Source organism: Hydra vulgaris, chromosome 08, assembly GCF_038396675.1.
Source record: "Hydra vulgaris chromosome 08, alternate assembly HydraT2T_AEP".
Taxonomy (NCBI): domain Eukaryota; kingdom Metazoa; phylum Cnidaria; class Hydrozoa; order Anthoathecata; family Hydridae; genus Hydra; species Hydra vulgaris.
In genome coordinates, this window is record NC_088927.1 from 50,067,501 (window position 1) to 50,093,653 (window position 26,153).

Here is a 26,153-nt window from a genome sequence, read left to right on the forward strand (position 1 = left end):
ATTAACTTGTTAAAGTACCAATTATTGAGGCATAAAAATGATTAACCTAACTATGGAAAATAATAAGGACATAAAAATGATTGACCTAACTATGGAAAATAATTAGGGCATAAAAATAATTAACCTAACTATAGAAGAGATTAAAAAGTAGAAAATAAAAAATTAGAATAAATTGTTTTTTAAAAAGCTACATTTATGCATGAATTGAAAAGTAAAAATTATCTTATAATTAAAAAATAAACATTTAAAAATGTATGAACTATACATAAAAAAATCTAGCCATAAATCTAAAATAAATGTCATCAACAAAGAAGTAGCAGTCAGGAGGTAAACTTTATCTTTATCTTCTTGTAAGATGTTATAGTTAAAAAGCTTCAAAATTAAAAAAGTATAGAACAATTATTTTCTACTTTTCTGTTTTAAAAAGTTTCTAATAACATTTGTTTAGAGCATATAAAACTTACAATTATAAATAAGATGACAATTAACTAACAGTATTCTAAACTGCTTCAATGAGGTAAATATTATACTTTATAACTAAAAAAAATGCATAAATGGCCCGTTAGATGGTGAGTATTATTTTTTGAATAGAGTTTAATAGTTTAATAAAACAAAACAAATAGTTTAACAAAACAAAGACAAAGTACTTAAATATGTAAAAAGATAATAAAAATTATGGTGTTGTAAGATCCAATTAAAATAAAGTAGTGGACTAATGTAGGTGAACCTCCATCCTCAGGGACACAATATACTTTGTATAATATACTTTATAACTACTTTATTTAATTATAAAGTTTTGGACTTAGAATAACCTAGATAATTTAATGAACACATCTGTATCAGTTTTAGGGCCAAATATTGCTTTGAAAACATCTCTAAACACCTCATGGATGAGGTGCCTGCAAACAAGCATAGTAAATTTTTTTGAAGTTTTTTTTTCAAAAAACAAAACAGTTAGTCTTTTTAACTAGATTTCCTGCCCTTTCAGCATTTTTTGGTATAGCAAGAAGTTTTTCTACCTCTTTTCCCGAAACAATATTGGTAACTTTTTTCTCTGATCCGCCAGGTATGGCTGGAAACTGTTCTCCATCAACATAAATAATCAATGGCCTATCCACAAAAAAATTAGCTTTTGAACTTGTGAAAAACTAAAAACAGTTCTAGATCCAACAAAAATTACAAACAGATAGTAAAAACTTAGATTTTAATATAATTTAACTTATACTTTAATATAATTTGATCTATTTTTTGAAAAAAGATATTGATCACTCTTAAACAGACAAGAGCTGTATTTCCAACAGTATATATATATATATATATATATATATATATATATATATATATATATATATATATATATATATATATATATATATATATATATATATATATATATATATATGTATATATATATATACACATATATATATACACATATATATACACACACACACACATATATATATATATATATATATATATATATATATATATATATATATATATATATGTATATGTATATGTATGTATGTAAGTATGTATGCATGTCTGTATGCATGCATATATGTATGTATGTATGTATGTATGTATGTATGTATGTATGTATGTATGTATGTATGTATGTATGTATGTATGTATGTATGTATGTATGTATGTATGTATGTATGTATGTATGTATGTATGTATGTATGTATGTATGTATGTATGTATGAATGTATGTATGTATTTATATTTTGTATTACAATATAAAATTAAAAAAAAAAATTAATTAAAAGCTAACATTATAACTATTATATATATTAAAATGATCTTGGACAACCAAGCCATATTCAGGACAGCTAAACATTGTAACAATTAATGAATTCTAAAGTCAAAAAGTTATTAAAAATTATTCTCATAAATATATAACAATTTAACTATATATAATAGATTTAACTATATATAATAGTTTTAACTATATATAATAGTTTTAACTATCTATAATAGTTTTAACTATCTATAATAGTTTTAACTATCTATAATAGTTTTAACTATTTAGTTATAATAGTTTCATTAGTAAATTTAATAAACATTTTAATATTTTTGAAAAACATCAAAAGAATTAAAAAATAAGAATAAAATAGATAAAAAGGAGAAAATAAAATAAAAACAAATCCTAAAGATAAAAACAATATTTTAAGGAGGCGAATAACAAATACTAAAAATTACATTATCATAAAGATCTTTTTCAATACTTGTTTCTTCTTGGTTAATAGAACTCATTCGAACTGTCTCACATACTAAAAGTTTTGGCATCCCAAAATACTGATTTAGGCACATAACCTAAAACATAATAAAGGATTAAAAATATATATGATGTATGTTTGGAAACACAGTGCAAAATAAGGTAAGCCCATTAAAGCATTTAGATCAGCTACTGAAAAAAATACGTTTACTGATTTATTCAAACATTTAACAACTTTGTTAAAAAAAGACTTTATTCAGAAGGTTTAAGTGAAATTGCTTTTAAATATAAGTAATATAATTTTGAGATAAAAAATTTATTTTATACATAGATATTAATGGTCAACACTCTTAACCCATTAGTAGATGTGTGTACTTGCCTAATACTACTTTCTACTTAATATACAAAATCCTGCTGCTCCCCAACCCCAACATTAATCTAAGTACTTAATAAAACATATAAAAGTAGTAAAAACCTTTGATAGCATCTGTTAGCTGTTGTTGTGTAGCTAATAAATCATCAAGTAATTCGTAGTTACTTTCTCCAGACATAAAATTGAAAGATTAAATTTTATCACTCTCTACTTCCCACACATACAAAACAGGGGCAGTGATATAGTTGCTCTAGTAAAAAAAGCAAACCTTTATAAACTAATTTAAAAAAATTCAAACAAAAAGAATGAAGACTAAAAATTTCAAAAAAATACAAAAAAAATGTTTTAAACAAATGTTTCTAATAAGGGCTGGATCTTGAAACAAACAGACCGCCATTGTGATTTTTGTTTTTATTATTGTGAATCTTGAATTTTTGCAAATTTGTGAGTCTTAGGGACCTTTTCAATTAATGTGCTTGTATGCTCATCTCATGGCACCAGATATCTATGCAAAATATTTTGTGTGCTTGTATGCTGAGCTCATGGCACCAGACATCTATGCAAATTATTTTGTGTGAGAAAAAAATTACACTCATTTTTATTTACAAATAAATTGCTTGTAGTAATAAAGTGATAATAAATTTCTTTTATTTTAGAATTTTTTTTTTTAGAAAAAAAGATTTAATTTTTTTAAAAAAATGAAATCTTTTTGTTAAGAAAACAGAACAATTCTTAATTCAAAATTTTTTAATTGAATCTTAATTTTTCAATATTCAGAGATTTGGCAATTTTGTTTTCAAAATTGTATTTAGATATCTGACCTATCGTTGATTGTAAATTTTAAACAACTACAATCATCTTTAATCACTTTATTAATAATATTCATTGGAAAAGATAAGTTTTAGGAAATAGTTCTTTGAGTCATATCCATTTAAGAACAAAAATTGGTAATATTTTTTCTTACATAATTATGTAAATTCTATTGTAAATTCTACACTTGGAATTTAACCAGTTCTATTGTATTTGAAAAGCTTTAAATTATTCATACAAAGATTTTCATGCTGTTTAAAAAAAAACATCGAAAACATCACCATCCAAAAACAACCATCAACTTCAAAAGATTTATCATCAAAAAATCTTTTACGTTTAATTAGTTAGAGACTCAACTAAACTTTTAAACGTTAAACTAAACTTATATTTGCAATATCGTTATTCAACAAGACGCTCAATACTGTATTACATAAAGTATTGAGTGTCTTGTTGATTATTTAAGTCTTATGATAATAGTCTTAAACAGCAATTTCATTAAAACAATTATTAATCTTTACTTCAGTTACACTTTTTTTCAACAAGATAAATTTATTAAATTTTTTCCTAAAACTTATTTCCCAAACAAATCAAAGGGTTTAGTATTATTTTATGCATCTTTAAAATTAGCATGATCTGATTCTAATCATTTGTTCAAATTTTTACTTTATTTTATTCAAATTTTTATTTTATTTTATTAATATTAACAAACAACTTACAACAAAAGCAACAACTTTAGCAAAAAGCAAAACTTAGTTTCATTACTTAAAGCAACTAAAATCTATTAAGTAATTCCCTGACTTTGCAACAGTGTTGCATAATATTAAATGATCAACTTTCGTCATCATTTGGGCAAATTTTATTTAATGGTCTTTTATTTCTTTCTGTCTGTCATATCAAATGCTTGACACATTTATTTTAGTTTTTATTTTTAGAATTTTGAGAACTTAAACCAACACTGACATGAAAATTAAAAATTGAGATTGACTTTGATAGTGAGGTTAATTAAAAGAAAAAAAACAAACAATAACATAGTGAAGTTATACAAAAGGAAAAAAAATCATGCTTTGGTGAGATAAATTAAAGAAAAAAATGAAACAGACTCATAACATGGCGACATCAATTAAATGACAAAAAACAAACTCATAACATAGTGACATTAATAAAAAGAAAAAATAAACTCATAACATTAAAAGATTTTAAAAATAAATAATGTCTGAACCTGGTTTAGACAAATATGAATTAAACTAACAAGTCAGGACTTCATGTGCTAGCATAAATAAGGCAAATTCAGTTTTTTAGAGCTAATGTTTGAGATTATCAAGCAAAAAGAAAAGCAAAAGAAACTATTTATTGCTTTACTACCAAAAAAAAATCCAAGAATCTGACTCATACATTATGCAACTTAAAATCATGCAAAAATAATAATTACAAAAATTATGCAAAATAAAAAATAAAAACTAACTGACAAGGAATGGAAAACAGTCAAAAATGGTCAAAAATTGCATGACCTAATTTATCGACGACCACTTTATTGTTAGCTTTTAATTCATCTTTGATCAATGACCAATGGCTTAATCTAGTCTCTTCTGAGTAAAACTAAAAGTTGCGAGAGAACAATACCTCTGTAAGGCAAACGATAAAAATTGCCTAAATATATGAACAAAAAATTCCTATTTCGCTTAAAAACCAATGTTTTTTTAAAGAACTTTTATAAATATTTAACATTGAGTTATGATATAACACTATTTTTTAATTTTTTGCAAACAAATAAAAATGTCTTTTACATTAGTTTTTATTTTCTACTAAATAGTGTATTTTTTAATCTTTTACAAACATGCAGATCCAAATAACTTGTGAAACATGAAACTTGTAAATTTAGATTTAGAACAAAATGCAGACATTCTGAAAATTAAATGCTAGGATAAAAATCTCATGCTAGGATAAAAATATAATTCAAACATTTACACACATTTTGAGACAAAACAATAAAAATTAAATTCATATGCTTACGCACATTCTGAGACAATACAGCAACTTTTGTACCATTGCAATTGATTTTAATCAGATGAATTTTTCCAAGTTTTGAAATACAATCTTCCAAGTGCTTGGTGACACTTACTTGGCGAGCTTCCCTAAAAATTGTTTTAAAATAAAAACATGCTGCATAAATATACTAATGCTAATTATCATATTAAAACTTACCTCCGTGATAAATCATATATTTTAAGTACACCTCTATTTGTTGCAACTACCATATGAGATCCACATATATCCAAATCAAAAGGGTCACCTTCTTTTTCCAGAAATGTAAGTTCTTGTTTTACTGTGCCCTAGTTGATGAAACATGAAAGTATAATGAAATGATTTGAAAGGACTTAAAGCAGCTTGAGTATAACACTACCTGAAAATGTTCACTAAATAAAAATGATCACTACTTGAAATGTTCACTACCTAAAAATGTTTACTACATAAAAATTTTCACTACCTAAAAAAGTTCACAACCTGAAAATTTTTTACTACCTGAAAAGTTCTAATTGATATCGAATGTGAATCAACCAAATAAACATTCTGTTCATACACTGCAACTTTGTGGGCATCGCAAGTAAAACTTCCTATGAAAAAATAGAATTACATAAGAGAAAGAAAATTACTATTATTAAAGCATTAAAAATTGTATCGGGGAGGATGTAATAATAGGATAAAACATATGCCAATAAGACAATATTTAAAAAGTACCTGCAGATCTGATAAAAGATTTATTTTCAGGTATCTCATAAATTGCAACTTTTTTGCCATTCCATATTGCAGCATGATTCTTAAAATAATTCCATAAAAACAAAATGATTGCATTTAAATTTTTTAAAGTAAAATTTAAATTAGGATACATGAAATTTAAATTAGCAATATAAAAAGATTATCAGTAACGAATATAACTTTAGAAAGGATACCTTATTACAGTGCACACCCTTTATGTGCATATCTGTTTTTAAATCTTCCACATGCAAAGATAAAACTTGATCAGCAGATGAGCAGGTGATAATTGAACAGCAGCTATCTAAAAATGGAAGAACTACATAAATAAAAAATAAATATTTTAATTTAGCTATTACTAAAAAAGACTTTCATTAATGGTTCTTCTAAATCTATGTTTTAAAAGTAACAAAACACTTACATTTCCACTGAAACAATAACTCATGGTAGCTTTGTTTAGTATTGTAACCGAAGATACACAGTTGACAGCTATTAGCCCCAGACTGGCACCCCACTAGAAAGTAGAAGTAAGTTTGTTAATAATGTATAATGGACTGGGGTTAGTTAAAAGACTTCTACATTTTCACAATTTTAAAAAGAATAACAATTGTTGATTTTTTGACTGTCATTTTTAAATATTTTTGTAAAATTTTTAAAATATTGTTATTTAGTAAATGTATTTTGTATACAAAATTTTAAGCACAATTTTGAGTTTTGACAACTATCTGCCCCTAGATACATGGCCAACCACTTTAAACATTTTAACAACTTTCTACTGCTTTGAATGATTCTCTTACAAATCTCATGCACATAAATATTTATACATGTTTTTTTTATAAAAGTCATTGAATAACGTAATTTTTATTTTATTTTAACATTAAAACTTAGCATTTCAAAATTAACAGTATATATAGCAACTACAAAATAAGAAGCAAAGTAAACACTGATTTGCAAGTTGAATGAGAGAATTGAACATTCATACAATACTTGTAAAACTAAATTTATAAAAATTATTTAAAATAAAAGGTTGGAATATATTTACTTCGAGATGAGTAACACTCCCAACAACATCAGATGGAGGTTGTAAAACCCATAACTGATCATCATTTTTTAATGAGTTGTACTTCCATAGAGCAACATGCCCTTGGTCTGTGCCACCAGCTAAAGTTCCTATAAAAACAGAGATATATTCAAATATAGTTAAACTTCATACTGCTATTTTAGATTACTTTATACATTTTTTTGAAGTACATATATATATATATATATATATATATATATATATATATATATATATATATATACTATATATATATATATATATATATATATATATATATATATATATATATATATATATATATATATATATATATATATATATATATATAAATATATATATATATATACACATGTATGTATATATAAAATCTATTAATTATTACTTGATTTTTGTTGTTGTTGTGAGAACCTTCATCTCTAAAACTCAAGCCTTGACAAATATTGAACCAGGTTAAGCACGGTACTACCAGGGGCGTGTGCAATCTTTGTCAAAAATAAACCCTATCCCTAACACTACAAAAGACAGGTTTCTTTTCAACATATATTACAACTCCACCTCTTATTCAACACCTTCGCCTATTATATTGTATAAAGAGTCTCCCTCTAAATTTACTATTGACAAAGTTGTAAACCATTTTTTCATTATTGCAACTATTTTGAAATTTTTAAAGCCACAAAAGTTTAAATTGTCTAACTTTATTATCAAGGATGTAGCATTTGAGTGTATCAAAAAAAAGACACAATTAATAAAATTAAATAAATAAAAAGATGACAAAAAATTTTTTTTTTTTTAATAAATATTCAATTCAATATTGTATACTTTTTTTAGATAGACCTAAATTTTTATTGAGTTTAATTTTTGAAAGCTTTATTAGTTAACATTGAATTACATTTATTAAACAGTTATTTAAGTATTTTTATCAAACCTAATCTAATCTATTTATATGTTATATATATATACATATATATATCAGGCTTCAACAGGAATGGCATGCGATCGCACGGTGTAACTGACCATGCTTATTTTTTTTTCTTTACAATTTGACTATGACTGCTTTGATATTTTATAAATTTAAACACATAACATAAGCTGTCTGTAAAGAATGGTGAGAAGTATGAAGCAGTTATAAATTGGTTAAGGACACCTCTCTCAATGGAGTTTACACTCTGCCTAGGAGGCTCACGAACTCCATTTAGGCACTACCACACTGATGTTGGTTTAGAATATGCACAAAGAAAACTGAAAAAAAAAAATTCAATCTAAATTAAATTAAAGTTTTAAAATCATTAGAGGAAAAAAAAGAATTTAAACGCATTTAAAAGAATTGTGACGAAACAAATAACTTATAATTATTGATCTTTTTTAACGTTTTTATTTTGCGGTAAGGCTATAAATAAAATAAAAAATTATTTATAATGATACTTTAAAATAAACGCATTACGTGTAAATTTAAATTTTTTTTAGTAGGTATGTGTTTTTTATGATAAATTTAAAGGCTTAAAACTATTTTCCCATGTCTTTTTAAAAATCTTTTAAAATATTATTTTTATAAGTTACTTTAAATTATGAATAAGTTAAATTAAATCTTCCAATGATTTAATTGCTTTATTTTTTTTTTGTTAATATTTTTACAAAAAACTATTCAAAAGTTTTTGTTAAACTTCACTTACTAATCAGAGCATGAAATGATTAAAAAGTGCAATTTTAAAAAGACTACGTTATTTTTTTAAACAACTTTTTTTTTGTGCAACTTTTTGAAAAAAATGTTTATACAACTTAAAAATATCATACTTTTTTCTTTTCACTAATTTAATTTAAATAATAATAAAGTATTTTTTTGTAGAACTTCATTCCTGTCTATCAAAATGTCAGAATATTTTGTTAATTGATTGGACAATCTGAGGTTTTAGCCGAACAATGTTCGATGTCCGACCGTCAAATTGAGCCCTGATATATATATATATATATATATATATATATATATATATATATATATATATATATATATATATATAAATATATATATATATAAATATGTATATAATTTTTTTTTTTTTGAAAGTCAAAATGTGGAAAAGTTCAATCGTTATCATTATGTATTAGTAGTTTATAGTGAAAATTTCAACCTTCCAAACCAACTCTAAGCTAAAGAAGGTGGTTTTAGGCAATTTCTATATAATAAAATATTATATTGCGAATTTATCTTTTTATAATAATATTTTTTATATTAGAAGAAATTAGCCAACACATTTTTTTTAATTTAAATGTTTTATTAAAATTATTTATATAACTACTTTTTAGTTATTTACATATTTTTATTTATAATACATAACAAAAAGCATTAAAAAATAATATAATAAATAACTTTAATAATATGTTAGACAAAAAAAAAGAAAAAGATTTGTTTGCTTATTCTCTTAACATTAAAATTAAAATTAAAAGATTGCTCGCAGACAAATGAAAGTTTAACTTAATAAGTAAATTTTCATTTCATTAAAATTTATTTTCAATTGTTTAAGAGACTTTTTTCAAATAATTTGTTAAGTGTAGATAATTATAATAAAAAGCAACACGTGTATGCTGTGTATGATACGCACTTTTTTTTGCTTAGCAAAAAAAGTATTTTTTAATAGATTTTTTTGCTGTTACTAAACAAATACTGTATTGTAAGCTACATTTTATACTATAAATATATAAATATATATAAATTTATAAACTGTACTGTTGGCTATATTTTCAGACAATGGTTTCAAGAAAAAAATGCCAGAATGCAATACTAGAGCCAGCTGAAGATTTGAGAAAGGCTTCAAGAAAGCGTAGACAGTTTAATTTATTAGGCTTTCTGACAGGGATCTAGATGCCGATGTCAAGAACAACATCCTTAACAAATTGCTGTATTTTGCTGTTCCAGAAAAAAAAATTTATGGTACTTGAGAAACCTGGAATTCAGCCAGTCGTTGTTCCAATGTCATCTCTTGATGATTTTGTCACGGAGCAAAGTTATCTTTTCTTTTTTCTCTTAGAAATCACTAAGGAAGAGCTTTTGATGTGAAAAAAGAAACATTTTGCAAGCAGCTATACAGAAAAGTATAGCTGCTTGCGAAAGTGAGAGAGCCACTAAATCATTTGTCAAGTTCTCTGCTTGCGCAAATCAGCTTGCAGTGGTAAATGTCACATAAAGCTGTTCAACACTTTAAAGACAAATAAAGAGGATAGACTTCATAATATTCTTCAGGCAATTACTAAACATTTTTATACAGGCCTGTAGCATGTAAATTGTTAGGAAGAGGGAGTCATTTTTGAAAAATTAGGTAATTTAGAATAGCAAACACATATCATGCTGATTTTTAATAACAAAAAAAGGAAGTCAATTGCACTTAACAATTTACACCTTACAACCTCTTCCCTCAACCAATGTACATGCATGCTATACAATAATGTAAACGTAAAACTGTTTTAAGTATTTCCATATCATTTTATTTAATAAACTAAACTATTAATTTTAAATACTAAGAATTTTAGAGTTTGGATTTGGGGATGGCTAAAATCCCGTACATTTTCAATCCCGGGATGTCGGGATTAGAAAAGTTGCCCTCGGAAAATCCTGGGATATCCCGGGATTGAATAGAAAAAAACGCAACTATAGAAAGAGAAGCATAAGAAGAACTAACGTTTTAAGTATTCATCAAATACTTAAAAGTGATTTAATTATGATATTAATAAAGTACTTCATTCATTAATGAACCTAGGTAATTTAAATTATAAAACAATACCTTAAAATGATAACACAGTATAAATAAAAATAATAACTAAAAATAATATGAACATGCATGAATATAAATGAGTTATATTTATTTTTGAAAGTACTATCCTAAAAAATCAAAGCGTCAATCATTTCATCGCTTAATTCTATTTGATTTTTTGAACATAAAAACTGAGAATGCTCTTTCAGACTCCTTACTTGTTGGCCATATAGATAATATATAATGATACTTTATTTTAAAGGTGGTCACATCTTAAGCTACTACTTTCAAATGACAGTATTTTTTTTGAATTTCAATAGTTATTTTTTACCTTTATAGTTTGTGCTTGTATTGCTGCCAAACTTTTTTCCATCACTTCATTTAACTTGTTCATTTTCATTGTTTTGACATTATTCTACTTAAGTATGCTGCTGTTATTATATCTGCCGAGTTTAAACACTTTATCAGGTTTATCATAACTTTTTTTATTTTAGGTTTTAGTATTTGATAGAAAAACTTCTGGGATCTTTTATGAAGTAAGCTGGTCATGAAGATATACTAAGCTTCTTAACGCTGTTTTACACTATTAAATTCGGTGACTCAAAGCATCATATAATTGTTTTCTTATTTTAAATTGTTGTTCTTTTATTTTTGTCAACATAAACTTTTATGCATTGTCAGAAGCAGGGATGCTGAATCACAAAAGGACTCCGGTTTTATATCTCTACTTTTTCCAAGTCTGTAATGTCCAGAGGCTCAAATTATGTTTAATGACTTATGATCTGCTATAAGAAATAAATTCATGAGTTTTATTACTTGAAACTTATTGTTTTTAAACCCGGAGTCCTGGAGTCCTGGTGTCCTTACCGCCATTATACTTAAGGACTCCGGGTTCAAAAAATGATTGTTCCTCTAACCTTAAAGTCTTAATTTTTTTCTTGTTAGTAGTCCATAAACTTATTTATATTTTTAGAGCTCCTAGATACCAAAAACACGGATAAAGTAATCTTTTTGTGACTTTCAAATCCGGATTCCTTTTTGGGACTCCACATTCCTAGTCAGAAGAAATTAAATTTGCGTCTTGTTGACAAAATACTACCACAGTTGTTTTATTGGAAGTAAAAGTACTACTAAATCAGATATCATTCTATATTCTTTCTCGTTCACCTTTATTGAATCATCAATGTTAGAATCCACTTCTAAATCTAGAAGTGCCTTTTTAACGCAATAACTTTTTTAATTTTAAATTCACTAATTGCTCCATCATAAGTAACGAGCTGCGCCATCGGATTTTGCAATCTATGATTAAATGAATGATCTTTCTAAACTTAATTTTTACGTACTTTTGTAAATAACTTTCACTTTTGTTTGGGGACCTCTTAAACATTTTTACTATTTTCCTGACATTTTTGTTATAACCAATAATTTAGTTAACCAATAATTTAGTGCCTAATTTTAACTTCAGATGTTTCATTAATTGTCAATGAATCATTTGAATCTCGAATATAATCTTTCTCTTCAAAAACAATTTATGCTTAAAATAACGATAGCTAAAGTTTATTTAATAAATGAATTTAGATAACTTCATTATTTAAACAGACGTTAAGTAAACTATTGTAGTTTAATAATCCTTCTGTATTTTGATAACTTCATTAATTAAACTGATATAAACCTTATGTAAATCACATTTGTAATTAAATTGAGTGGATATAAAAATGAAATTAAAATCTCGCAAACATTGGAATTAGAATGAATTAGAAAATTTAAAATAAATAGGTATTTCTTCTATCAAAAATGTTTGATCTTCCAATTTGCAAGTGCTAAACTCCATTAATTTTTGATATTATATTAGTTTTAATATTATACTATATATATACATTTTTTATGTTTAATCGTACAAAATCTGTACAATTAAATATATAAAAAATGTATACATAGTAAAAATGTATACATATTGCAGATAAGAAATAATGTTTTTAGCTTGCATTTTTAATAAAATAAAGAAAGAGTGCGAATAAAAAGAAAACATTGCAAAGGGGATAAAAAGCTACAAAACCAAGTCGCTACAATTCCAAAGCCTATATTTACATTTTATGACGTAAAAATTTCTCAATTAAAAATTAAGCTTAAACTTCTTGTACTTTTTTTATGACGATCCCAAAATTCAACGCCGTACTTTCGCAAGTGCAACAATTGCAATCGCACTGGGCCCCCTATTAAATAAATTAGAAAAACTTCTCCAATACCATAAATTACTACGAATTAAAAGAAAAAAAAAAATTCGTTTAACTTTCAAAAAAATCTAATTGGCAACGATTTAATTTGAAACAAATATACTTAATAGTTCAGTTGTTTTTTGCTTCAAATTGTTATCTTCTGTTTGTTTATTATATCGTATTATTAGTGAAAAGTAATATTATTTCAAAGTTATAAACAGAAATAAGTTTTATTTTAATTTTTTGTGGATATTGTGCATCGCAAATTATAAAATACGGTATTATTAATAATTTACATTTTTTAATTAAATTTTATTATAATTGTAACATTTATATTTTTATATTTATGGATCTATTTAATTAATATTATTGCGCAAATAATTTACGGCTGACTTATAAAACATAGCCATTATTTTTAGGTTTAACGATTCGTTTATATATTTAATAAATTGTAATTTTCACTTTTCAAATTCAATTTGTGTTAACGAACATAGTTTGAAAACATATACATATATTCAAATTTATAGAAGAAATACATCAGGTGTCAGGTAAGATAGGCTCAGTTGTGTTATCAATATATTTATTTTAGTTTTTTATTTATTTTTTAAACTGTTGTTTTTGTAAATTTTTTCACCTCAATTAGAAATGTCGAAAAGATGTTATGAAAGCGGCGCACAAAAAAGAGCAAAACAGGTCCGGAAATCAGCAGAATTAAATAGGCTTGCTGGATCATTAGATAAATTTTTTAAACGAGGCGAAAGTTCATCAATTTCGAACACTAATTTAATTGAAATATGTAATTCAAATAGTATGTCTCAACTTGAAAACAATGTAGAAGAAAATGTCAATGAGCCACAACTTTAGAATATTGATGATAATCAGAGCGAAAATGTAGATGATGAATCAGGAACCAATTGCGTAAATATTCACGATATTTTATCTGATAATATTTCAGAAATTAGTAATAATCCACAAATAGAGAGCAGTACTTTATCTGCTAAATTTAAATATGATATATTAGATCCTGCAACTTGGCCTGTTGAAATCGACAACAAACAACGGATGTTTTTGGTCGAGCAGTCACCAAAATGTATAAAAGGTATCCGTTATAAAAGAAATTCTCGAGGAAGATGTTTCAGTGACGCTTTTTTTTATCGGCAAATGAAAAATGGTGAAAAAGAATTAAGAAAATAGCTTCTATATTCTAACTCAACAGGAAACATTTTCTGCTTTTGTTGCCGTTTGTTTTCATCGATAAAAATAAGCTTAACTTATGGAGGATTTTCTGACTATGCACACACAGGAAAACGGTTATCTGAACATGAATCTTCAAAGGAACATCTTGAATCAGCGTATAAATGGCGAATTCTAGAATTTAATATTAAACGTAAAACAGGAATAGACCATCTCAATGAAGATGTGTTCAATAAAGAAAAACGAAGGTGGCAAATAATTTTGAAATGTATAGTAAAAGCGGTATTGTTTTCAAGTGAACGAAATTTAGCTTTTAGAGGCAGCAACGAAAAACTTTTTGAACCGAATAATGGTAATTTTTTGGGAGTAATTGAATTACTTTCTGATTTTGTTCCAGAACTAAAAATGCATTTAAAATCAATAACTGAAACGGAAAATAAGAGTGACGTCATATTTTTCCGCTAAAATTCAAAACGAGATTATATTACAACTAGCTTCTAAAGTTTTACATATAATAGTAAATAATATTAAATCATCAAAGTACTTTTCAGTTATGATAGATTCAACACCGGATTTTCGCAAAAAAGATCAGTTGTCCATCATTATTCGGTATGTTAAAATAACGGACCACAAGCCAAGTATTCAAGAAAGTTTCTTAAGCTTTGTAAATATATTGTCCTCAACAGGCAAAAATTTAGCAAATGTCCTTATTGAGGAATTAAGAGTATTTGGAATCAAAATTGCTGATTGCCGTGGTCAGTCGTATGACAACGCAAGCAATATGAAAGGAGAATATAAGGGAGTGAAAAGTCGAATTTTAGAAATCAACAATAAAGCATGGTAAACACCTTGTGGTGGACACAACATCAATTTAGTAATAGGAGATAGTGTAAAAAACACTATTAAAAGTCAGAATTATTTCACTACATTAAATAATATATATAAGATTTTTGCTGCATCGACAAAGCGATGGGCTATTCAAGTAAAATATTCAAAAATTAATCTAAAGGCGCCCAGCGATACTCGATGGGAATATCGCTTTAAAAGTTTAAAGCCGTGAAATACCAGATTAAAGAAATTAGTCTTGCGCTAGATGAACTTAAAAATACCTACCCAGATTGTAAAACTCTTGCTGCATCTTTAATAAAACAAATACATTCTTAAGAATTTATTGTATTAACAACAATTTGGTATCACTTGTTATCAAAGCTTCACATTTTTAGCCAATTGTTTCAGCGAAAAGATATGGCAATTAATATTGCATTATAACATACAAGTGCTATGCTGTTATCGCTTGATGATTTTAAAAACAATTTCGAACAAATTATAAAAGAAGCATGGGAGTCATTGGTTGCAATAAATGTAATAGCACAGTTCACTGAACGGCCTTCTCGTGATACGCAAATATTAACAAGTAGAAACAATGAATGTCTTGATAAATCACCAGAACCTAGTTTACCATTACCAAAACGGAGAGTACGTAATCTCAAAAGATTGGCTGACTACTGTTATTATACAGACCATAAAAATAAAGCAGATGATAAATATAACTATTTCGATGTTATTAGTACAGATAATATACCAGATAATGAAATTGAACCGTCAGAAGATGAAATTGAACCAATTGAAAGCTGTGAAGATATTGATATATATGATCTCATTCCAGAAATTGATGATGAGTGTAACCATCTAACTATAACTGATGAAGATAAATTTAAACAATCTTATTTTTATTAATTAATCGATATTGTAAAAGACTCGTTGCAAGAACGATTTGAATCGTATAATTCTTTAAATGAAATTTTCGGTTTTCTTTTCGATAATAAGAAGCTAAAAACTATGAATACAAATGAATTCAATGCTAATTGTACAAATCTGGTCAAGCACTTAGAAGGCGATATTGAAGAAGTGGAATTTAAAAATGAAATTTCTATTTTAAAATATATTTCAGAAGATAATTATACTATTATGCAGAATTTTCAATTCATTTTAGAAAGGAATTTAGAAGAATTATATCCATATGTATGTATCGTATATCGAATAATTTTAACAATACCCATTACAGTTGCTCATTGTGAACAATCGTTTTCAAAATTGAAATTAATTGAAAATTATCTACGGTCTACTATGCCGCAGGAAAGACTTTCTGGATTAGCAATACTGTCAATTGAAAATGCAACAGCCAGAACAATTGATTTCAATGACATAATTGATGAATTTGCCAGCAAAAGAGCTAGAAATATTACTTTATAATTGCTATTATTTTTTAAATACAATCAATAAAAAATTAATTCAAATTTGAAAAAAAAAATTTTTTTTAGTTTCTGCACAGGGCCCCCAAAAGTTACAGCACGGCGCTGCCGAAAACCCGGAATTTACAAATTTTACATTACATTTTGTACAAATCGAACAATTTGTCCAAAATCCCGGAATTTTGGAATTCCAGGATTGCCATCCCTACTTGGATTATTTAATTATTTTACAAAATACCTTGTCTTTTTAAGTTTATTTATTATTGTCTAGGTTGTCCATAAAACAGACAGCAAGTATCCAAGAAAGTTACAAAGAAGTACCTGCAGAAAATACAATAAGTATCACAACTGTCATCACATTTTTGTTGCCTTTCAACTCTATTTAGAACTGTTATATGAAATAAAATTGTCACACAAAATCTGTATCTTCCTTATTCTATTAGATATATTTTAAATGGAAATAAGTATTTTGTGAGTGTTTTAAATTTTGAACTACCTATATTCGAAACTTTAAAATACGATATTTATGAAAAATTCTTTTATATAGAAATTGTTTAAAACCACCTTCTTTACCTTACAGTTCGGAAGGCTAAAATGGTCAATACAAGCTACTTAAACATAATGAAAATGATTGAACTTTTCCACATTTAAAAAAAAAAATTTTTTTAAGACACCCTGTATATATATATTTATTATATATATATATATACATATATAATAAAAATATATATATTCTTTTAGTTAATTTTATAAAAATTAAATATTAAATTTTTTAAACCAAACTTTTTGTGGTTATAGCTTTGAGTATATGTAATCATTTGAAAGTATTCACACAACTCGTCAAATGTCAGTTTACTAAAAAAAAATATAAAACTTATAGCATAACCCACAGACGTGACAACTTTACCACAGATGTGACGTTAAGAGTAATATCACTTATGCTGTAACAGCTATAAGTGTTGTTAAAGTAATTTTTAAAAATAATAATCATCTGTTATCAATAGTTTTTATTAGCTAACATGAAATAGTATATGGTACAAGTTTTTAAAATTTTGTTAGTGTATTTTGTACGTATATTAGCAAATGTTTTTGAATGGTAAATCTTGTGGAAAACTGTATTGCCCCCTGTTGTTGAGGTTTGGCTGGCACAATATAAACACTACATCGCCTTTATCGGTGACAGAGATGTCATCTTTCTCCGGAAACGTGAAAAATTCCTGGCCATAACTTCCCAAAAAATTTATGACAAACTCATTTCCATCTGCAACTAAGGCTTGAATTAACCCAACATAGTATTTGAAAATTTTTTAGGAAGTTTGAAACTTCACAATCACAAAGTCATTCATTTTATTAGACAAGCTGTCCTCCTCACTATCGCCGTAAACACTGTGATAACTTAGTCTTGTCTTTTTCTTTTTACATTTACTTGGACCTTGGTTTTCTTGTGCCAAACCTTTGGATATTGTTCCTTCAGCAAGTGCTTTCTTCCTTTTCAAGGATCGTTCACCTGGTAAAGTATGTTAAGGAATTTTTTAAAACAGAAGCAAATAAAATTGTTTATAAAAAAAAAATTACAAATTTAAATAACAGTTAAATAAAGTTTTTGATGCACAACTTATTTCAATATTTTATGAAAATACAAGGCTCGCTGAAAAACTAAATATTAATGTTCAAACATTCTTGATGGCTAAGTACCTAGAACATTTAAGCAATGCAAAAGTTTGCAATATTCAATATGAGCCAATATAAATTTATACATTAAAAGGATACGAGGATGAAGATCTGTCTAAGATTCCGTAGGGATTAGTACTTCTCCAATACAATAGTGATTGTATTTTGTACCATTGTCACATTCAGTGCATGTCAGCCTTCTCATATACAAAGTTACTTTTTTAGTGGAACTCCAAAACACCTCATGAACTTGTAAAGTCCCCTTGAAAGTTGTTAGGTTTTTGGGTACACATTTCTCATAAAGATTGAAATATGTTTTTTTAATAGTATAGATGGTTATACTTGGACACTTTTCTTTTATTTCTTCAACCAAACAATTATTATCAGGAATATCGTTCCCTTGTCCTATTATGCCGTTCTTTTGATACATCCCCCTATTTCATCAGGGGCACCTTTTCCGTGCCCCTTTTCTGTGAAATGCCATCTCATTGTTTTAGCTCCAAGCTCTTTTCGAAAAAAACTACCTAGCAAATAGAACATGGACTTGTTTCGGTACTGTTGAGAAGCAATATCGCTAAGAAAATGAACTGTTTCAATGATAGGCAGCTTTTCTTTCAAGTCATTAATAACAACCATTAAATGTGCACAGATCCCAACAAAGTCGTGTTGCCTGTTATCTGAAAATGTACAGTAAGATTTGGCCTTTATTTTGTTTTCAGAAATACTGTAATAGTTCATCACAACTGTATGGATTGACACTTGGTTTCTTGATCCACCAAAATGGAGCGATTGAATTTCTTTTGATTATTTGCAATTGTAATTTTCTGAAAAAGCACAATGAATGAAAATATCCCTTGGCCCCAAGTTATTTTTTATTTCTGATGTAGCTTTGTACTGGTGTTTTATATTGCATACATTCCTCATAAACTTTTCCAACATGTTACTAATAAAATGTAAAAACAACTGTTTTTTAGTTAATGTTAACTCTTCTTTTACAGTTTTGAAACATGTCTTCATTTTACCTTTTACCCAAACTTCAACTCTTTTTAGACCATTGGGTAAAAGTTGCCTGTTCATCCTCAAATTCTTTACAAACTATTTTTTCGTTTAAACAGCATACTCCACATTTTCTTTCTAGGCACAATTCTCTCAGCTCGCCATCACATGTTATACTTTTTAACAAGTCAGTGGGATATTTATATACCAACATCTTTAAAGTATACAACTTTTCAAGAACCAAAGCGAAATTCTCATGGTCAATACAAAGACAAGTATCTCGTTTACAAAAGTCTGGTTGAACTACCCAAAAGGGTCTCAATTTACAAAATGTGCTATAAGATGTTGAATTGAACTCGTTTGTTTGTTTAAAGTCAATATACAAATTTAACATTGTATCATTCAATGGTCTTTTTTGTTTTTTCAGATTGTTTCTTGCTATTGTTTCTTTTTTCCCAGCCGTAAGCCTACTAGAACTATCTTTTTCTAAAAAGTTTTGTACTTCCATCTTAAGTTTTCGTTGTTTTAGTATATCTGATAGTTGATGTGTATGGTATGGATTGCGTGGTAAGATATATCTAGAAGTAAGATTGTTAAGGTTTCTTTGACGTCTGTACTTCTTTATTATCTTTCCGCTTAATACCCTGGCAAAAACCTTTTTTTTGTTAATACATCTCTCAGTAGAAAAATTTGATTGTATTTGTGTCTTTAACACTTCGCTAAAAAGCAAGCTTTTCTTTACTTCCTTTGAGTATTTTGTGCCACTAGTCATTTTTTTAACCACCTTTCGAGGAGTAATATCTTTTGCAGACTGTAGTCTGTAGAATTTTTGTTTGTATTTATCACCTCTTTGCTTTAACAATTTGTTTTTTTCTACTTTTTTTGGATTTTTTTCTTTAACCCATCTCTATACACTCTACGAACTTTTAGCCCGCTGCTATTTCTGGAACTAGATTCTTGACTGGGACCAGGAAGTACATTAAAGTCTAGTTCATTGTCGGTAGGAATATTTACAATTGGACTTTCAGGTGGTGTTGACAAATATTCAATTAGTTGTTGTCTTTTCTTTTTCATTTCTCGACTTCTTTTGGTCTTTTCCTTCCAACCTTTTCTTACTGATCTTTTATCCCTTTCTGAAAGTTCATGAATTTTCTTCCGTGTTGCTTTTTTTCTTTCTGTCTTTTTGTTTTTGTTCTTCATACTTTTCTGGGTTTTCAGCTTTCATCTTCTTCCTCGCCTTTCTCATACTTAGTTTTTTCAATTCTCTAGTTTTTTCTATCTTTACCATCTTTGTAATCTATCAGGCTAGAAACATTTATCTTTTCTCTGATAATTAATCGGCTAATTGAGGAAAGTTTTAAAATATTAAAAATAGTATAAATCCATATACAAGTAAAATTGTTATTTGTTGTCACGTCCGTTCCACTGGTGTCACGTCTGTTGCTTCCTGTATTCCACAGATGTGACAGATTAAAAGAAAAAGCCTAAAAGCGGTGCTATGTTTTGAGGCTAGGACTCTGTTCCCCTTGGAGTAAACATGTCCAGGTAATAGCTAGTAATTAAAATTATTGCTTATAAAAAAGTAAATTTATATACTCTATAAATGTTTACCACAGATGTGACACACTCACACTAACAAAATCAGCTTTTAAAGCTTCAATGCTTATTAACACAAAACAACTCCACCAAATCTTCCTTCAATTTTACTCATTAATAAAAATGTCTGATATTTCAGCTAAGGCAGTAACAGAGAGCACTACTGCTTCATCCTACAGCTTTTTTTGATGCTAACAACTCTATCTACAGACGTAACACTTGAGCTGGTGACACGAGCTTCAATCACATAAAAGTTACTTTGAAAATATGTATAATATATATATACCTACTAATAAATATTAATTTTATGAAATATATTTTGTCGAAAATAAAATTTTAAAAAATTTTTCAGAGCACAAGCTGCTATTGAAGAAGACCTAAATTTCTATCCAGACTAGCAAACATACAGGTATGAATATCAATTATAACGTGGCCTTTTTGTAAATTTCTCTATATTAATCAAATTGTTAGTAATCAAACTGCTTTTCTGAAATTTTTTCAGCAGCAATCTTGGTACTTTACCCCAAAGGTTGCTGTGTTAATTCTGGGAGATCCAGATTTTGAAGAGAAGCTTGCAGTTCTAGACAAGCTGTTGACCTTTGAGGTACCAGATATCAACACTATTTCCAATGGTAAACCTGATGCTGTCCTAGTTTCACCTACCTCTGAGGTAACAGAGTTGATTACAGAGGAAAGTTGGGCTCTGTTCATTGTTCTAGGCATACAGGACAAAATTCCTACCTGGAAAACTGATTTAGCTGCTGGAAAGCTGGAGAAAAATGATTGCTATGTATCATTTTGCGAGTTTGTTAAATCTTTAAATGTTACAAATGACTCATCAGAGCGGAATATCAATCTAATACAAAGATATATCAGATAATCAGTGCATTAAAGGAGGACAAAAGGCAAGATATACTGCTAGTTGTCAGATAGCACAGGGCGTTAGTATCATTAGAAGCTGACCAAAGTGCACTGGCAAAATTGTAAAAAGTCTGTTATAGTAACAATATTTGATTTTAAACTAAAAAATACCTTTTCTTACTTATTTTTTCTTCATTTTCAAAAAGAATATTTATTTTCAGAAAAAAACAATGATTTCTCGTATTTGCATAAAAACCTAAAATCATCTTCTAGCACTAAATATGGTCCTAGAGAGATCAAATTTGGTTAATAAAATTCTTTTTATGTATAGAACAGGTATTTATACCGCGACCTTTCATTTCTGAAAATCGCGATATTTTGGCATAGCTTACTATCCAGCCATTGTCGAAATGACCAAAAGAAATACTAAAGTCCTTAAAAATTCTTGAGGAACTTGATTTAGAAGATCATCAACTGACTTAAGTTAAGGCACTCAAAAAGTGGGTTCAATCATTTGAACTCGTTGCCTTGACTTTTTTTTGTTTCAAGGCTCTTCCATGTGTCAACAATGTCTGCAGAATATGATACAGAATGGATACAGCTCAAAAGACAATGGATGTGTTTTTGTTCATGTTGTGTTCTCCATCTCCTTTTAGTGATAAAGAAAAACTTAGTCAGCAAGAAAAATGAAAAGTCTTGGCAAATCTCCACATAAATGATGTAAAAGAAGTGGAGTTGATTGAAGTAATCCGTCAATGTTCTGTGGCAATCAAATACTTTGATCGCCTCGAATCTAGTGTCTTTTATTTTGTAAGGTGCTTCTAAAATTTTTAAGAAGTTTCAAATTTTAAAGGAGTAGAATAAGTCACTGACAAAAGAATTTAGTTAAAAAAATTAAACTTGTCATATCAGTTGATTTATATAAAAGATAGGTAGGTAGTTTCCTTAATAAACATAGCCCTTCCTAAAACCATTGTAAGATACAATACATTTTAAAAAGGACCTTGCTAGACCATCGCACAAGACAGACTTAACAGTTACATTTATGTTTTTTCTTGTATAGAAAACCATTTTTTATTTTTTGTTTTAACTCAAAAACAGAATCCTTTTGGGTAATCAGTTACTGAATCAGGATTGGTTTCACGACAATACATATCAACAATAAAAAAATTAAAACAACCAAAGCAAGCTAATATTGGCCACAATTGTTTAGTGAAATATTTAAATAAAGGTAAACCATCAATAAAATTCAAAAAAATTGGTTCTTTTTTCCGTAGTGGAAAAATATATCCTTTATACCTGTCTGTTCCAAACCAAGCATAATTAGCATAATTACCAGCACAGTTTTCAGCAAAAATTATGCCTCTAAGTGTTTTTAAAACTTGCCTTGCATCTTCGGGAATTCCACACCTTGATTTTATAATATTTCAAGAAGTTCATTAACTAATTTGCTAGTCCAATTATTTCGAATAGGAAAGTTATAAAGTTGTAGATTAAGTATATTAAATTTTAAGAATTATCAAGATAATCGCTCTCTGTATCACTTGAATGTTTTCCTTTTGAAAAATACAATTCTGCATGAGACTCTGCAATGTCGGAAACTTTCGAGTAGTAAGAACTTGATTCATGATGTTGTATATCAAGTATTTATATATATATATATATATATATATATATATATATATATATATATATATATATATATATATATATATATATATATATATATATATATATATATATACATATATATATATATATATATATATATATATATATATATATATATATATATATATACATATATATATATATATATATATATATATATATATATATATATATATATATATATATATATATATATATATATATATATATATATATATATATATATATATATATATATATATATATATATATATATATATATATATATACATATATATATATATATATATATATATATATATATATATATATACATATATACATTTATATATATGTATATATATATATATATATGTATATATATATATATATATATATATATATATATATATATATTTTTGTATAGTATATAATATACTCAGATTATTTCTTTCTATATTTTTTTATGTTTTTATTTTTTTTTTTTTTTAGATTATTTGTTTTAATATTTGTATCAATTTCAATATCTGTATCAATATTAACACAATTCTCAAATAATAGATTACAACAGCAAGAATTTCACTGTGTCACGAAATAACTTTTAATTCGAACCTCTTTTCCCGAGAAAAACTTTTTGGGGTATGATAATACAAGTATGTAGGAGTACAATAGCGTTTGTTTTGAAATCTTTCATAATCGTCGGTGAAAGAAAAATTGATTTGAAATTTTTGATTTTAATGCCCTGAACAGTTACATTTTTTATTGAAAAAATGTGAAACTTAATCTAACATATTTATTCTATAAATAAACAGTATAAATCAGGTAAAAAAAGATTATTCTTATAAATATAGTTCTTAAAAATTGATGTTAAAAGGTAATTTCTTGTATATATTAAAATACAGTATTCTAACAATCTATTTTCTAATTCTATTTTCTTTACAAAGATGTTTAAAAGAATGCTTGCTGTTGTATTCAATCAAACGGATTAAAAGTTTTTTTAAGGTTAGTCCGGATAATTACTGGGCCTTTCGAACCGTTGCCAGTGATGATTGAAATCATGATGAAGTGTTTCTGTGGCTTTCTCTGAATAGATGCCAGAGTGAGTTAAACTGATTCATTTTCCGATTTTTATAATATAATGATGCTACATTCTATTGTTAAAAATAATTAACTGGTAACTAAATTTATTGAACTCACTGCTTTTAAAATTTACTACAAGCTAAGAAAAAATATTTAGCTATATGAATGCAAATTATTTTTATCTCAATTTGGTTTGTTATCTTTAATTTCTATTGTTCGGCTCTTTGAAGCATTTGTTATTTTGCTTTTTAAATAAAATATTTTCAATATATTGTGATGTCTTTTAAAATAAACTAAAGTTTAATAAAAGCCAACATGAAATAACGGCATTAAACAACACCAACAAGCTGCATCATGACAGCAACTGAAGTATGACAACAGGTTACCGAAAGCAGGTAAATTGTTTTCCAGTTGTTTTTTTATTTTTATTTTGTTTGAAGTGTACTTAGGGTCATTTCGGATAAAGCGAGCCATCGGATAAAGCGAGCTGGTCGCCTAAATATTGCAATTTTACGAAATCAAATTATGCTTTCGATTTATAACAATTTATTTAATATTAGTTATTCATTTTAAAGTCTAATGAATATTTTAAAAACAGTTGCTAAGCAATTATTTTCGCGGTGGTATAATTATAATCATTCGAGTAGTAACAAAACGTTTTTTCGCTTTAAGACCTTATATTTTGTTTAGCTTCAATTAAGAAAAGTGAGTATTTCATATTTGACACTATTTATAGTAAATATGATTGTAATATTAGTAGTATGAGAAACTATTTCAAAAAATACAGTGTTGATATGTATTTGAGCGATGATAAAGTTTTTTAATCGAATTTTCAACCTGGCTCGGTTTTGCATAACTGTTAGATAAACCGAGCCAAGGGCATTCAGGTAAACCGAGCCATTGGCTCACTTTTCCAAAAATTGCAATAATAAATAAATGTAAAAAATATTATAAATTTTTTTGCTTTTTGACCCACATGAATTGTTAATTTATTGAAATGTTTTATGATATTTTTACAGAATGGTACGTTATCAACCGATCACGGCCCGAAGAAGCCAAAAATCTCAAGGAAAACAAAAATTGTCCGAGCAGGTACCGGCAATTCGAGGACAACATCGAAGTCCAAAAAAACTGCCGAGGCCTCAAAGTCATGCAGGCACAAAACTAAATTTATGGCAAAAAGGAAATATGGCTGGTGCTATGGAAGAATACAGAAAACAAGAAGAAAAACCTTCAACTGAACGGTTGTCAATACGGCTGATAGCGAGAGCGTGGAATGTGCCATATGAAACTTTGAGGAGGAGATTGTCAGGAAAAGTGAGCAAAGTGGAAAGTGCTTCTGGGAGACCCACAATTCTTTCACAACAAAGTGAAGAAGAATTAGCAGAGACTGTAAGAAAAATGGCATGAGCAGGGTTTCCTTTGTCGCGCAAAGATATTCGAGAAATTGCATATGCTTATTCTGATGCTAAAGGAATAAAAGGATTTTCAGAATCAAAAAAAATTGCCGGTTATTACTGGTTTCAGGGATTTTTGAACAGATTTCCTGATATAAGCACAAAAAAGGCAGAGAATCTGTCTGCAGCAAGAGCAATGGGTATGAACAAAACTCAGGTTATGAAATGGTTTGATTTGTATGAAGACTTAGTGCAAAGACTGGATATAAAAGACAG

General features: G+C 27.1%; 2 protein-coding genes across 2 annotated transcripts; one reads left to right on the plus strand and one right to left on the minus strand.

Annotated features, from left to right (window-relative positions):
* Positions 1-2,293: 2,293 nt before the first annotated feature.
* On the minus strand, positions 2,294-7,336 carry LOC136084355 (intraflagellar transport protein 140 homolog). The gene is made up of 9 exons (XM_065804383.1): positions 7,201-7,336; positions 6,580-6,672; positions 6,356-6,462; positions 6,144-6,222; positions 5,928-6,019; positions 5,610-5,737; positions 5,422-5,539; positions 2,700-2,847; positions 2,294-2,322 (listed from the first exon to the last, which is right to left on the minus strand). Coding segments are annotated over exons 1-8 (678 nt in total). The 5' UTR covers positions 7,202-7,336; the 3' UTR covers positions 2,294-2,322; positions 2,700-2,787.
* Positions 7,337-13,825: 6,489 nt separating this feature from the next.
* On the plus strand, positions 13,826-15,218 carry LOC136083401 (uncharacterized). Its single transcript, XM_065802797.1, has 4 exons — positions 13,826-13,988; positions 14,136-14,279; positions 14,397-14,726; positions 14,926-15,218. Exons 1-4 carry the CDS (start codon positions 13,826-13,828, stop codon positions 15,216-15,218), a joined length of 930 nt encoding a protein of 309 aa, XP_065658869.1.
* Positions 15,219-26,153: the final 10,935 nt, after the last annotated feature.

Coding starts and splice junctions, on each gene's coding strand:
- LOC136084355 (XM_065804383.1), bottom strand. Junction 6,223..6,355: donor AGGGTGTGCACTGTAATAAG/GTATCCTTTCTA, acceptor AATTATTTTAAG/AATCATGCTGCAATATGGAA. Junction 5,738..5,927: donor TATCAATTAGAACTTTTCAG/GTAGTAAAAAAT, acceptor TTCATCAACTAG/GGCACAGTAAAACAAGAACT.
- LOC136083401 (XM_065802797.1), top strand. CDS start 13,826: ATGTCGAAAAGATGTTATGAAAGCGGCGCACAAAAAAGAGCAAAACAG. Junction 13,989..14,135: donor TGAAATATGTAATTCAAATA/GTATGTCTCAAC, acceptor ATAATATTTCAG/AAATTAGTAATAATCCACAA. Junction 14,727..14,925: donor ACTTTTTGAACCGAATAATG/GTAATTTTTTGG, acceptor AGTACTTTTCAG/TTATGATAGATTCAACACCG.